We start from the raw sequence: 14,753 nt of genomic DNA, 5'->3' as shown, positions 1-14,753 counted from the left end.
TTGAATGGTCATCTGGTGCCTGAATATTGTGTTTTCCTTTACATAAATAATGACATTTCCACCATAAATTGATGCAGAAAGGGCACAAATTGCATCTAAATTCACCAGAATGCAAGAAATTAAGTGTTTGATGCTCGTTTAAGGACCCCCAGACAGCCCTGCTTCATGGGTCCTCCCTCATGTATCAGACTGTAAAACTGATTATATTTCATTGACATATCACAGGTATAAATTCCATCCAAATTCAACTGTTTAGACTTTGTTTGCATCCACCAGTGCTCTCCTGCGCGCAATTGCTTTGCACAACCGCCTCCATTCCACTCCGTTCCATATTATTTTATGTTAGAGACCGACCCAGGCCCCCCATCACAGAAAGGAAAAATGATGTGGCCCTCACAGAAAAGTTTGGGGACCCCTGCGGGCGGCTAAAATAAGAAAACAGTATTGCTTTTTAGCTATTAGTTGCCCAAATCCGATGGCCAGTCAGGCAAACAATTATATAGTGTGGAATATAGCGAAGAAAACACTTATTTGATAGAGAAATTGTAATGACAATCACAACAGAATAAAAACATCTATTATATTTAGTAATTCGACAGTGAAAACATTTCAATTTACAGTTTAAAATCATATTGCATTGCTCCACATCATACAATGAAGGATGTTTCTAACCAATTATTCCATAACCTTTCAGATTTCTCTATTAATATACATTTTATTATTGTGTATGTAAGCTATAACTCTATTTATGACATCCACAATTACAAGTTTCTGACATAATTAATATATACGGTGTAATGACTTAGAGGGGCATATATTTCGAAAGATAAAATAAGATTAGACATTTCATGACCTTTTTGTCCTCATGACTACATTAAACAATATTGTCTCTTTTTCTTCTTCATTTATTTTCAGATCTTCAGTTCAAATTGCATATCAGATATCAGGTCCACAGGAGTTATCCTCTGTCACAAAGTTCTGATCCATGTTTGTGTTGAGGCTTTGAATGTTGGCTTGGTTGTGTGCATTTTCTAGCCTTTGCTTTTGCACACTGATGAACTCCATAGCAAAAGTAGATGAGTAACCCTATGTGAAGAAATGCAATGTCACTAAATATATTATTACAATGACATAATACTTAAATAATAGATTTAATTGTACTTAAAGTATGTTTCATGATGTTCATAGATATTTCTTACCCACTGCCATCCAAACAGCATAACGAATCCATGTGTCTTCTCCCAATTGAACCATTAAATAGACATTGACAAAAGTACTCAAAATAGGAAGCACTGGAATGAAAGGAACCTACAGAAATATCAAACAAAATGTAGTCAAACAAACGTTCCGGTTTAATATCAACCTACTCTATTTTCAATACTGTACTGAAACCTTACCATGAAAGCAGCTTTGGTTGTACTTTGAGGCTGTCTCCAGATAATGGTGACAGTGAGAACCAGAAGCAAAAGGATCACAGAGACCAATAAAAGACTCCACCACTCCTGGTTCAGCACAGACTCCACAGCCTTGGTCATGATGACACTTAAAACTATAGCTAAAAATACTGTGGGAAAAAGGTAAACAGACCTATGTCAGACTCATAAAACAACATGAACTTGGTCAAAGTATTGAATATGAGACCAAATACAGTATACAACCCAGAGAAAAGGATATAAAGAGAATCACTCACTAATAAAGACAGTGAACATGGATACATTTTTAGAGGTTCGAGCAGTGGGATGAGAGGGAGGGTGGAGGAGCCTAGTCACAGAGAATTATTCAGATTTGTCATCATCAATGGAACCCTCAGAGGCATCTGGTTGGTACCTGGGGGCCATTCCACTAAAGGTGGATCAGTATAGCCGCGATATAAATAAATGCGGCGCTCAGGCAACTCGAGATTGGAATTCAAGCCTCAGGTGATTCCTCGAACGAGGATCAGCCTTGTGTCATCAGTGTTCACAGAAAACAGGCTTACAAATCTTCGATATGGGCGCGTGCACGCAGACATACGCAGCCCCGAAGAGTCGATCTGTCGAAATGAAGATACTCCACTCTGCAGGGGTACTACATTTGAGCAGCATTCCGAATTATTGATTTTTATGAAGACGGAAAAATAAGATGTAAAATAGTGCAATACTGCCGCAATTAACAAGGCGAGGGAAATGGTTTGGCAAGAAATTGCTGACCGATTAAATGCGTAGGTCATACTAGCCCCAGTTATTGTTATATGTTCATATTTTAATAAATGAATATTACTACTGTGGTGATATCAGCAGCAGGCTACAAACCGTCATATCACCACAATGGCCTAATGGTATCGACCGCTGCCACAGGATTTATTCATCATTTTTAGACGTGGTACGAATCCCTCTTCAGACACACTTTTTACTGCATTTCGTTGTCTGAATCTAATCTAAAATCTCATCTAAAATATAGTAATAGTAAGTATATAGCAGTGGTGTGCCGTCAGGGCCAGCAAGGCCTTCTCTGCTGGCCTAAACATCATCAGAATATACATTTAATTTTTATATTTTTTTTCTACAAATATGTATTAAATTATTCCCGTAGTCTATTCTCTTCATTTCATAGCTTTCCTCTTGGTTGCGCTGCTTCCAGACATTTGGAGGGCTGGCCTTTAGCTTTTATCCAATCAAATTCAGCCATAATGTGTTGCCAGGGTACCAAGAAATCTGCCCGCCTGCAGATTCAACAGTGGCGCGAGTACAGATTGTAATTTAAAGTGAGCGAGAAAAGAGCTGTGGCGTGCCGTGGTCAGATCTCGGGTTGGCAGCAAATCCAAGCAAATCCGACGAAGGGGCCTTCTGGATGGCGGAGCACCTGATCATCCCCTTCACGTCTTTTGATTGGATACAAACTATTGGGAGGCGGAGCTAACACACTGAAACTTGATCTCGCTAATTTGTGTAGATGGAAGGTGTTGTTCTACAAGCCGAACCCCGACGTTAGCGACGATATCCATGTAAAAGGACTTATTGGTGGAACTGATCAACTGTACAACAGAGTCATTGAAGTCTTCTTGAGGAAAGAAAGGAGGATGGATTTTGTGTTCAAATAATCAGTTGTTTTGGTGAGTACAAAGCATTTAATGTTTTCTGCAAGAGATGTAGACATATGGAGCGACCCTGGGGTCCATAGAGATATGTGTGTTGTGTTGCCTGGCTCAGTTGTGTGAGTAAGTGGGGCTTCAATGCGATCTTCTAACCACTTCCCGGGCTGCTACCATGGAAAACGACACACCCCCGTGACCGTATGAACACGAGGAAGATAACCATCCTTAAATGGAACCTCGAAACGGTTCTCCTATCGAGATCGAGTTCGGGAAATAACTGACGCTTTCGTTTTCATGCAATGAATTGAATACACCCAGACAAGGTGCCGCTATAATAACAATGGCAACGCCCGGTTATACTGCGTTTCTGTCTAAATGTATAGTTTCTAGAGCCATGGCGTCATAATGATGGTATTAAGAGGTGGAATAATTCAGGTAGGACATCACTGAAGGCCTAGGTGTGAAATGCACCGCCCGCCACTGGTATATAGGCTATAAAATTATGGTGCAGGCTAATTTACAAAAACTGACACGATTACAATGGTGTTTAAAGGCTTTCTGCGTAAATTATGTTCTTAAACTAGACCCTGGATTTGGCATAGATTATTTTTTCTTACGATTACTGATGGATAGATGATTCACTTAGACATATATATATATATATATATATGTTGTAAATCGATTTGCATGAAGGCTTCGGTTAAATGTAAAAAAAAAAAGAAAAAAGAATGACTTAGTCAAGTCTCGAACACGCAACCTTTGGAACCACTACGCCAGCCAGACGCTGAGATGACAGCAATGCAAGTTGACATAATAACTTTTTTTTTTTACACTCTTTTATTTATTGATCTATCGATCTATCTATCACACTTTCAAAATATCAAGTTATCTATCACACAATCAAACTATCTATCGATCGATCACACTTTCAAAATATCAAATTATCTATCTATCACACAGTCAAACTATCTAATCTATCTATCTTGTGTGAAGTGGGAACTAATATTTCCTAAAAGACACATGAGGAACTGTCGTTCGGGGTTTAGTTTCCGCCTGTGAGCCTTTTTTGACGCACGGATGACTATAGTCTGTGTTTTAGCCTGGTCGCGAGCAGGCTAATTATATCTGACTCAGAAGGAGCTCAACCAAGCAGCGAATTATTTGAGCCACATTGATGGCACCGAACGCAAGCTAACATTTTCGAGGCTTAGAACTTTATCGAGCTTCGTGGAATAGGGCCCTGAAACACATACAAGTCACAGTAACCAATAACTACATTATATACGTTTACTTTATACTAATAAAACATATATATTTATACGTATAAGTATATTTGGATTTTGTGAAATATACAGTTAATGTTTTGTGCGAATGCAACAATTGTTAAGAATGTTTTGCCAACCAGAAAAGGATGGACTGCCTCTATCAATTAGTTTGTTGTTTTTCGTTTCTCCCACAGATAACTTGATTAAGACCTCCCACATATAATTTAATTTGAACGATGCATACCTTAATATCAGAATACATATTGCTACAAGAGTGTAGGCAAAGAGTGTTCCAATTGACATCATGTCAACAAGTGCCTTCAGATCAAATAATAGAGCCATGATTGCTGCCAAAACAGAAACATCAAATAATTAACTTTTTTTGATAAGTGAATTATGAGAGGGAATCCAAACAGATTTTTTTTACGTCATCTCCACAGAGTGTAATGATTCAGTCTCAATCATGTCATGACGCTCAACTGCATACCCGCCACAACACCCGAAGACAGAGTGGCAATGACAGGACTTTGTCGAGAACTCATGTTACTGAGGGGCTTGAAGAGAAGCCCATCCCTGGCCATGGCAAAGAGGACCCGTGGCATGGGGAACATTGATCCCAGGAGACTGTTGGACCAACACATTTTTATTACAGTTAGTCATATAATCATTCATACATACTCAACGTTTTCCCTCAGTTTGATGAATTGGATGACGCCACCATTAGACACCATCTGAGCCCTAAAAAGTGGATTTTATTTGTTCCTTCCTATTGTTTAACATATGATATGAGTATCTGAGCATGGGTTACTGTGCTATAAATTAGGGGTCTATCTCTTGTTATATCCCCCCATGTATAGATAGTAGTAGTTATAGATGACACTGCAGGGCAACATTTCATCACCATACCTTGTTGAAAGTGCACAAAGGGAGCCTACTGCCACGGCATACTTTGCAGGGCCCCAGCCGATGTATGTAAATGCCACAGGTAGCGGGCTATTCACGCTGAGCATGTAGTAAGGCATCATAAGGGTCAGGGCCGCAGACACACCAAAGTAAGCCAGGAAGCAGATGAGCAAGGATGCTACAATGCCCAGGGGGATGGACTTCTGAGGGTTCTGTACCTCCTCACCTGAGAGAAGAGACCTTTCATTGGTTTACATGGTCTCTCTATAGTCCTGCTGATCATTCTGAGAAGGTCTGTTCTTTCATTGGTTTACATGGTCTCTCTATAGTCCTGCTGATCATTCTGAGTGGCCTGTTCTCGGCACATTTATATCACATTTACATGTTTGGTATGCAGCCAACGACTTACAACAAATACTTATTTTTTTAAATTAAGTAAGTTTAATCATCTATCCATCAGTCATAGCAGGAAAAGTGGAAGGATTCTTCAAACGAACATTTGAGTTTATTCAATAAGAGACAACTTAATTAATGTACCGGTCATAACCACACAACAGGACTATATTATGAAAGAACCTTTCTGCAAATAGGTTGTGTCATCAGTAACATAAAAGACTGGAATGTTTAAAACAAAACAGAATTGATTAACACTGCCAATCTTCCACTGCTAGGGAACATAAGAGGACGACAATCTTCTCACTCAGTTGACTGTTTTTTGTCATCCATCCTTTTCTGAAAAAAAAAAAGACAAGAAATCATTTAAACTAGATAATAAGTCCCAAAAGGAACGCCACTGATGCCCAAGAACACCAGCACTACATTAACACATCGCCATAGTAACCTCATCTTTGAATTTGGCAGAGATTCCTGGGTGCTCTGGGAGGTGACAAATCCCTACAGTGCCGTCAGTAAATATTCACCCCCCCCCAGACTTTCTCTCCTTTCTTTTTCCCTCCACATTCTGTTGTGTTACAACCTCATTAAGATTTCCAACCTTTAAGGTTTCCAACGCGTTCACTTTGACAGCCCTAATTTTAAAGTCTGGTTGTAAACAACTAAATGTGGAAACGGTCCAGAGGTGGGAATACTTGCCAAAGGCACTGTATATTTATTTAGAGATGTAGATTGACAGTAAAAAACTGAGGAAAGTGGAGAACGTGTTCTGGTCTACCAAGGTTAATGACGCAGAAGTTCTTATAATGCTTTTCAGCGACATGCTCATTCTTCTGTTTGTTCCTTTAAAAAAAAGAGCAGAAAATCACCTTAAGGTTCAGGTAATGTTCCTCACTGCTACAGTGGATCGATTTGGCTGTTTTCTCATTGGTGTAGAACATGTTGCACAGCTTGCAGAAGAATCCAGTCCTTGGTTCCACATAATCAACCCCTGCAAATAAAAGAAAAAGATAATCTCAGGTTTGTTGTCTCACTGACGTTCAATATACGTTCTCAATGACAGTGATAGTAAACCTTCCTTTACACATGACCACGTGCCAATTCAGGGAGAAACATCCAATAAAGCAACATCATTGAGAAAAAAATAAGAAAAAATAAAATAAAAAGTGTCCTTACCGATTAGGGGTGTAACGGATCACCTAACTCACGGATCGGATCGTGTCACGGATTTTGAGTCACGGATCGGATCATTTTTCGGATCAACACAAAACATATATTTTTTAATAAAAACAAAATTTTCCTTGAATTCTGTAAAAACACCACTTTTAATGTGTGAAACAAAAAAACTACATTCAAGATGTCAAAACTGATATATATATCACATATATATAACATCTATATATAACATCACTGCTGCAAAGTAAGAGTACTTTTTTTGTGTGTTTACACAATCACCCAGGCTGCTTAGCGGGTGATATGACGTGATATAATTGGGACAGAGATGAGTGAATGAATGTTGTTGTCAACTCAGTACACATGCAGAGAGTGAGAATAAAGCGCACATGATTGTTTTTCTACCGGTTACATTTGAATGAATGAATGGTCTTTATTGTCATTGCTACAGTACAGGTACCAAACAACGAAATTTAGGAGGGGTGGCTCCCCTGGTGTTAGAAAAAAAAAAAAAAAAAAAAAAACATTTTGCTATTGATCCGCGGTACACATGCGTTCCGAACCGTGGAGGGCGATCCGAACGGATCACGGATTATCCGTGATCCGTTACACCCCTATTACCGATGGGGTTGTCGGGTTGGTAAGGACCTAGAGGTTCCTCCTCCTCCTTCTCCTCCTCCTCTTCTGGGACGGCTCCAACACCACCGGCCTCCTTACCCTCAGGGTCCCCAGAGGGCCCCCCGCAGTCAGACACCGCGCTCTGGACCTCCTTTCCCTGGAAACACAGCAATGTCATTCACTCAGCCGCTCTACACATTCTGAGATACAGAGATACCACCGCACAAGTGAATGCACCCGTATTCATATGTCCTCACCTCCCCCACGGAACGCCTCTTTGTCCCATCATCTCCACCACAATCCTTGTGTCCATCTTCCTGGGCCAACCATCGTTGTTCGTATTTCAGTGGAGCATTCCTGTGTTCAGAGAGCAAGAGAATACAATGTCACCCCATTAACAGTAAAATAATGACTGGATACATACAAGCATATGGACAGTTATCAATAGTGTCATAGAGACAACATCCAGCATCCATGTCTGCTACAACCTCACCATATGGATAGGTATAGCTTATTCAAATGATATATTATTCAAAATCAGATTTCAATCTTCTCATATCAAGTTACAGTATGGGTACTACACCAAACCTACCTCCAATTTTTGCAGTGTAAGGCACCTGCTTATGCAGGTAACTACAGAGACATTTTTCCCAAAGATCTGGGCTTTCTTCTTGTAATTGTAAAATTTCACCATTTCACTTGCTTGTTCTGAAGTTTCAAGCTCTAACCATGCCTGGAAATAAAGCAACATTAGTTAGTTAACATTAGTACCCCATAGAAAAACAGGAGTGCATCTCATTTATAAACCTACCTCCTGTTTGTAGAAGGATATGGCATGGTTCACCACTTTCCCAAAAGGCTCTGCCAGTTTCAAGAGGACATCCTCCAAGCCATAGCCCCTTCTGATGGTATATATAATCACTTTTCGTTCCTGTAATGAAAGACAAAAACGTTGTTTTTGCAACCGAAAAAACTGCCCTAAATGCCAATATGGTGGCAAAATAATATGCTGCCTATTAGTACAGTAGAGGGGAGGGGGTTTTGAGAATTAATAACATACATTAAATTCCACTTAATCTTTATCGATGGCATTTTATTTTTGGGTGTATTTGGCTGTTTTGATTTCGGGTAGGCTATAGCTCGACTATTGATAAACAATTTTTGCAATTGGAAATGGTTTGGACAGCTGTAATTTTAATTGGTTATACAAAATGCATGCACCGCTTTAATGCATGTGTCGGGATTAGTGGCATTATTTTTCCCCCTGTTCTGCATTATTGTTATGTTAGCCTAATTTCCGTATTCATAAGAAGATATAAGATTAACACTCAATCAATCAATAAATTACATAACAAAGAGTTTCAAAAGCAACGCAACGCGATATTGGGTCTCTCATGACAATGGTTATGCTGCAATCATTTGTCACCTTTAAAAGCTGATGAAACACTGAATATGACAGTTACATAATCTTCTATTCAATGGTCTGAAACTATGCTGCATGAAAACAAATGACATTGAGTTGTCAAACAGTTTAAACCCACTGGTCAGGATGATGCCATGCTAGGGTTGCTGATAATCTACATGACAGTTAGGCATATCTATTGCTCCTTTAAGAGGCCAGGGCAGACATGGTACTGCAAAGACTTGCCCATGTGTTCTAGTTGAATCCATGTTCAACCAAGTTAACCATTTCAAAGGCCAAATACTAGCCAACCTTACACAGTGACTATTCCATAATGAATATCAAATGTCAAATCAACATGTGTTATGTAGTTAGATATGTAGTGTCTAGATTCTGTGCCCTTGGAAACCATTCAAATGACTAGCTATTTCACCATTAGAGATACCGAGCTTATAACGCTACCCAACAAACTCACAATGGTCAAAGAATATTCCAACAATCCATGACTGAAACTGGGCCTTGCTGACTTGAGCCACAGACAACATGTCTGGGCTGACGACGACACTGTCAGACCGACTTCAATAGCCAATGAAATCTCAGCCAGATTTCAGCAGTTCTAGAATATAAAATGACCGTAGTAGCCATTTCAAATGATCACAGTGGAAGATCTCAACCAAACCAATTTTTCTTGGGAATGTTCCCAGAATTTCAACCAAGTTGAGGGGTTCAAACAAAAATGCTTTATGGGCCCCATGGCTGGGTACCTGCAACTTGGTCACTTGATATAAACCTTATTTTCAATTCTGGGAACAATAAGCCTTGCTTTGTTGGTTCAGGTCACAAATATGAATGACAAGAATTCCTTACATCATCTTCATGAAAGCTCCTCTGCTCCATCTCATCCTCCAATGGGACGTCAGTATTGCAAAGAGCAGGATCATCCGTAGCCTTTGGATCAGAATCCACCAAGCTCTCGTCGACCAAAAGTTTGGGGGTTTCCTGTTCCCTCTTGTCTTTAGCGTCTGCCGCAACAGAGTCACTTTTGGAACAAGCAGGGTCTTCAGCATCAACATCAGTGCCGGCCTTAGCATCAGCATCATCGCCAGTCTTAGCATCAGCATCATCGCCAGTCTTAGCATCAGCATCATCGCCAGTCTCAGTGTGAACATCATCGCCAGCCTTAATGTGAACATCATCACCAGTCTTAGTGTGAACATCACCAGTCTCAGTGTCGTCAACATCATCTAACATGTTCTCTTCGTCTTCCACCGTAATCCCCTCTTCAGTTGGATCCGTGTTTTCCATATCAAGTGGGTCCTCCTTGTTGTCCTCTGATGTGCTTTTCTGGCTCTCTCCTTGCTCCACCACTTTCTCAACAGGTTGTTTGCTTGCGCTGGTTTTCTGTTTGTTTGTTGAGTTTAAGGTCTTGCTGGTATCTTCACTCTTGTGCCTTTTACTGAACTCTACCGGTACTCTTCTGTACGTGGCGGAGTCAGGACTCTCTCTACAAGACAAAAACCGCTTGTGTGAGGAGTTGACTTTGACACTCTTTCCATTGATCCTGAGGGGGTTGGTGTGGTAGTACTTCACCATAATGACAGCATCCTTCCCATTTACCATCTCGATCAGGGCCTGCAGAGAAACAAGAAAAAGGTCTACAGAGAGATGCTTCAAGAGTGGTACAATGCACATTTTGGTGTGTTCATTTTGGTACATTTTGTAAATACATGCCCTGGATTATGCATTTATCTCTAGTAATTGTGTTCCTTACAAATAAAAAGAAGTCATAACTTGAAATCACCACAAAAATGTTAAGCCAACCTCATCGTTTTGAAATTGAGCATGCCGCACTTCCCCAAACATTTTGGCCAGCTCCATAATCTCAGTTTCTCTTTCCTTCCCAGGAGGAACACGGGAAAAAGTGACCAGACACCTTGGTATCTGAAGAAACAAAAACAAAGCTCATACTATGGTCTGTGTAAAACGAGAGAGACTGACAGTTTTGACTTTAAGAGGGTACACTTACATGAATATAGCACACCATAGGTGACAGGAGCATGGTTATGTTATTGTTCTTCACGTAAGCTGGCTTAACAGACATCAAGCTGTTCACCATACTGACTGCCTCCTCGTGTTCACTAAACTCCAGGAAGCACTACAACAAAGCAAAAGACAACATTTGGTAGATATTCAACTACAGACAATTTCAAGAGTTGAGTATTCATTCATTTGCTATTCCAACACACTTTTAAATTACCTCGCAGGGAAACACGAAATGTTTTACAACCGTGCCAAAGGGCTTAGCCAGAGTCAGCAAGTCTTCAACACCAACAGAACCCAGGGGAAATTTGGTTACCACCACCTTTGTTCCAGCCTGAAGCAAGTTATGAATAAAACAGTCAAACTTCAACCAAGTGTTTAGGTTAGCACACTCCGGCGGGTCGTCCCGGTGGTTCAGGATGGTCTCCAGCTCCCGGCTGCTCCTCGCCTGGTCCAGCAGGTCCTTGGCTAACAGCTTGCACTGCTGGGACAGTTCCTCGTACTCCTGGCGGAACTCGTTCTCCACCTGGCGTGGTTATAACAACACGGTAATAACACGGTTATTTAACCCTTTATTAGACCCCCTTTATTGAACTCTTTATAAACCTCTATAGGCTTTCAGCCTGAAGCAAGTTATGAATAAAACAGTCAAACTTCAACCAAGTGTTTAGGTTAGCACACAGTAATAATTATACCTTAGATAATAGCCCACAAAACTGCAACAGTCAATGATAACAATAACAAATTGGTATAAAAGATCAACATAAATAGCACTGTATGTAAACGGATTAGCCAATCAAAATGGCATTCTAAAGTGTAGGATAACATCTATAACACTACTTCATATTCACCTAATCAATCACAGGTTTATTATCATCATGGCATACCATTATAGTCTTATTTGTAGACAAGACTAGCAAATGTATGCCAATAAATTACAGTATATAAGAGGTGAATAGAAAGGGGGCTAGTTATAAGAAAACATGCAATGAAAACAAAAGGGTCATTACCATGGGCTTCAAACGGTGCGTATAGGCACCTAAAGATAAAAAGACAAAACATGAGGTGGTGATTTAAATGTTCCAATATATTCCGATATGTAACACATTTGTCTAAGAAAGTGAATCATCATCAGCAAGGAAAAGTCATGCTCGGGCCAGGGGCAGACATAATGCTAGAAGGACTTTTTTTATTTTTTACAGTAGAGGAACTGTACAGTGGGATAGAGGGGATGGGGAGGTTTCGAAAGGGTCAACAGGATGTCTTGTTGTGCTGTGGCCTGTGGACACTTGATTGTAGAAGTGCAGGGAGTAATCACCTGAGGCATACTCTGAGTTATGTGGTCTCTTATATGGCATAGAAGGACGGGGTCCTCTTCTTGGAGGAGAAACATCCTCTCTACGTGGGACAGGAATCATCCTGAAAGTTTAACATATTACGGGTTAGAGGTAAGGATGAGGTAAGGGGTAGAGGTAAGGACAAAGCATTGTCAATCATTATTAATCATGAACAGTCTTTTGGAGTCAGATATAACGTAATGGTAAGTTGTGTAAGTTGGTCATTTGACCACTTGTATGAGTTTGTTCGATCATGTCCATGACTATTAGAAATAATCATTGGGAATAAATCTATGTCTTATGCTTGACCCGTCATCTATTTTCAGTGTGTTCTTTTCATATCATATTGTGTGTTGTATTCGTTTTGTGGGTAACGTGCGTTCTCACTGCAAATGCATCACTCCGTGGAGCGATTGCAATCGGATCAAGACCACCTTGTCTAGGCGGACTCGGTCCGGTTGATTTGCTGCGGATCAGAGTGCGGTTGCTGTGTTCACATATGCCCAAACGAACCAGATTAGGAGGGGAAACGCTCCCTGATTCGGACCAACTAGCTAGGTGTGAATCCACCCTTATTATGATTCTATTGAAGGTAGCCAGTTTTCTATCAAAAAGTTTCATGCCACTTACTTCTTATTGGATGTCTCATGTTTCTCCAAATCTGGATATCTGTCAAAACAAACTTGAAATCAGGCAACCTAATAAAATCACATGCAAAATGTTTGAACAACTTTCAATTATTCAATACAATACCACACTAATGTAATCTTAACAAGTACAACTGACTAAGACTACATTACACACATACATTCTGAGGGAGGTGCTACACACCGAAACGTCAGCCATTCTGTGTGTTTTTTTGATTAAGACTTAGTTATTGCTCCTATTTTTCTCTTTGTTCTGAATGTCTGAGAGGATGAGAAAATGTTGCTGTCCAAGTTGAGCACCATTTTTAAGCTGGACTGTAGTGCATCTGGTAGTGCATCACGTCTTGTTCTCAGATTTCACCAGATCAGTAATTTTTAAAATCTAAATATGACATTATAATATGAACTGTAATATGCAAAAATGTTCCCAGGAAACACTCACTGAAGCAACAGTTGTCGTCGGCTGTAACTATGGTTCACTCCGTTGAAGTGGTCCTTCCATGTCTGGGAAAAGAGAAACATTTATGCACGCGCTGATAAAGGCCGAGATCACTTCTTTCAATAAATTGCTGCAATACGTCTTTCAACCGTCAATGTAATACATTCCAGAAGTATCACACGACCCTTACCTTGCTGGAATTTATCATGGCGTTACATAGAGAGCATGTGTGTGGAAACACCTTCGGCGTAATTCCATGAAAATCATCCACTTGATAAGAGAGTGGAAACCTGGGCAAGCTGGCCAGTGATGGCTTTTGAGGGCTGCTTGAGTGACGAGAATCTCTCCTCCCTTCTGTCCGCTCAGGCCGTCTATAGCTTTGCCCTCTCCTGTAGTCAGTGTCGCCGTGGTTGTTTGACCGGCGAGGGCCCACCACGGCAGGACTATCCTGTCTGCCGCGACCTTTTGAACCGGTATCCTCTTGGTGTCTGACTCTTGGGGGGGAGGTCTCCCCCTGCTCCTCTTTCTTGGCTCGTTTGGTCTTCAGCTGCATTATCAGAAAAGGCAAGGTCTCCACGCTGATCTCGTTCTCTGGGATCTGGGCCAGAGCGTCCACGTCTTCCAGAGAGAGCCCCAGAGTGGCGTACAGGCTCAGGGTGCTCATCCCTGGCCCTGCATCGGCAGAACCGTGAGCTTTTGCAGAGCTGTGACTCTCGCCAGATTTCTTCTCACTGTAGTTCTCTCTTTCCTCCATCCTCAAACACCCAGGGTTATTCTGAAAGGGAAACGAGTATATTTCATTGCATGGCTTAAAGTCTTTCAAACCAAACCCTGTCTGAATTGTTGAGTGATGGGCAAGAGGTGTCCAAGAGCCAAGCAGTGTTTGACAACGATACATAACTGGGACCAGTTCCATCCCGTTTCAGCAATTAGACCAACCCAATACCTTTAGAATTCCAAACACTCAACAGTAATAAAAAAAAGCACGCTTGCAATAATAGCTACGATTATAACAAAAGTCAACGATGAGATGAAACCACAGAAGTCAAGTCAGCTGGCGGGTTAGGGGCTAACCTAGCATGTTAGCATAAACTGGAGAATCAAGACTGGTTTGATGAACTAAAATGCACACAGGTTGAAGAGGCATGGCTAGGTTTCAAAACCAAATTCCTAAATATTATTGACAGTATAGCCCCCATGAGAACCACCAGGGTTAAAACCCGATCGGAACCATGGATGAATTCGGACATTCTAAATGCTATGAAAGTCAGAGACCTAAAATGCTCTGAAGTTCAAAAATGCAAATCAAAATTAGTGAAACACTTAAACGAAGATCACAAAACCCACTTTGAGAAAATTAAAAAACAATGCAACAAACTATGCAATCAGGTAATTACCATGACCAAATCTGCTAAGAAAGAATACCTCGATAACAAAATCGAAGAAAACTTAAACAAACCACG

At 40.6% G+C, this 14,753-nt stretch overlaps 1 protein-coding gene and 1 pseudogene across 3 annotated transcripts; both read right to left on the bottom strand.

Moving 5' to 3' along the window:
* Positions 1-936: 936 nt before the first annotated feature.
* Positions 937-7,603, bottom strand: LOC308174923 (cationic amino acid transporter 2-like; annotated as a pseudogene). Its single transcript has 9 exons — positions 7,429-7,603; positions 6,504-6,625; positions 5,245-5,492; positions 4,826-4,962; positions 4,583-4,685; positions 1,691-1,761; positions 1,398-1,564; positions 1,200-1,308; positions 937-1,086 (listed from the first exon to the last, which is right to left on the bottom strand). The product of its transcript is annotated as a cationic amino acid transporter 2-like (transcript).
* LOC308174721 (uncharacterized protein) lies at positions 5,714-14,057 on the bottom strand. 2 transcript variants are annotated; one of them, XR_013937931.1, is made up of 14 exons: positions 13,481-14,057; positions 13,294-13,355; positions 12,835-12,873; positions 12,186-12,286; positions 11,878-11,906; positions 11,085-11,393; positions 10,854-10,982; positions 10,649-10,768; positions 9,695-10,459; positions 8,237-8,356; positions 8,018-8,158; positions 7,683-7,782; positions 6,504-7,582; positions 5,714-5,973 (listed from the first exon to the last, which is right to left on the bottom strand). XR_013937931.1 is itself a non-coding variant. In XM_080549824.1 (13 exons), exons 1-12 carry the CDS (start codon positions 14,042-14,044, stop codon positions 7,711-7,713), a joined length of 2,451 nt encoding a protein of 816 aa, XP_080405950.1. In that variant the 5' UTR covers positions 14,045-14,057; the 3' UTR covers positions 6,261-7,582; positions 7,683-7,710. The 2 variants fall into 2 exon arrangements, 1 of the variants encoding a protein (XP_080405950.1); XM_080549824.1 differs by lacking the exon at positions 5,714-5,973 and having other exon boundaries at positions 6,261-7,582.
* Positions 14,058-14,753: the final 696 nt, after the last annotated feature.

The sequence above is a fragment of the Nansenia antarctica genome, assembly GCF_963989245.1.
Source record: "Nansenia antarctica genome assembly, chromosome: 20".
Classification (NCBI taxonomy): domain Eukaryota; kingdom Metazoa; phylum Chordata; class Actinopteri; order Argentiniformes; family Microstomatidae; genus Nansenia; species Nansenia antarctica.
Note: the sequence above shows the minus strand (reverse complement) of the source record. Positions and strands in the feature narration are given on the sequence as shown.

Coding starts and splice junctions, on each gene's coding strand:
- LOC308174721 (XM_080549824.1), bottom strand. CDS start 14,044: ATGGAGGAAAGAGAGAACTACAGTGAGAAGAAATCTGGCGAGAGTCAC. Junction 11,907..12,185: donor TAACTCAGAGTATGCCTCAG/GTGATTACTCCC, acceptor TTTTATCTTTAG/GTGCCTATACGCACCGTTTG. Junction 11,394..11,877: donor CGCACCGTTTGAAGCCCATG/GTAATGACCCTT, acceptor TAACCACGCCAG/GTGGAGAACGAGTTCCGCCA.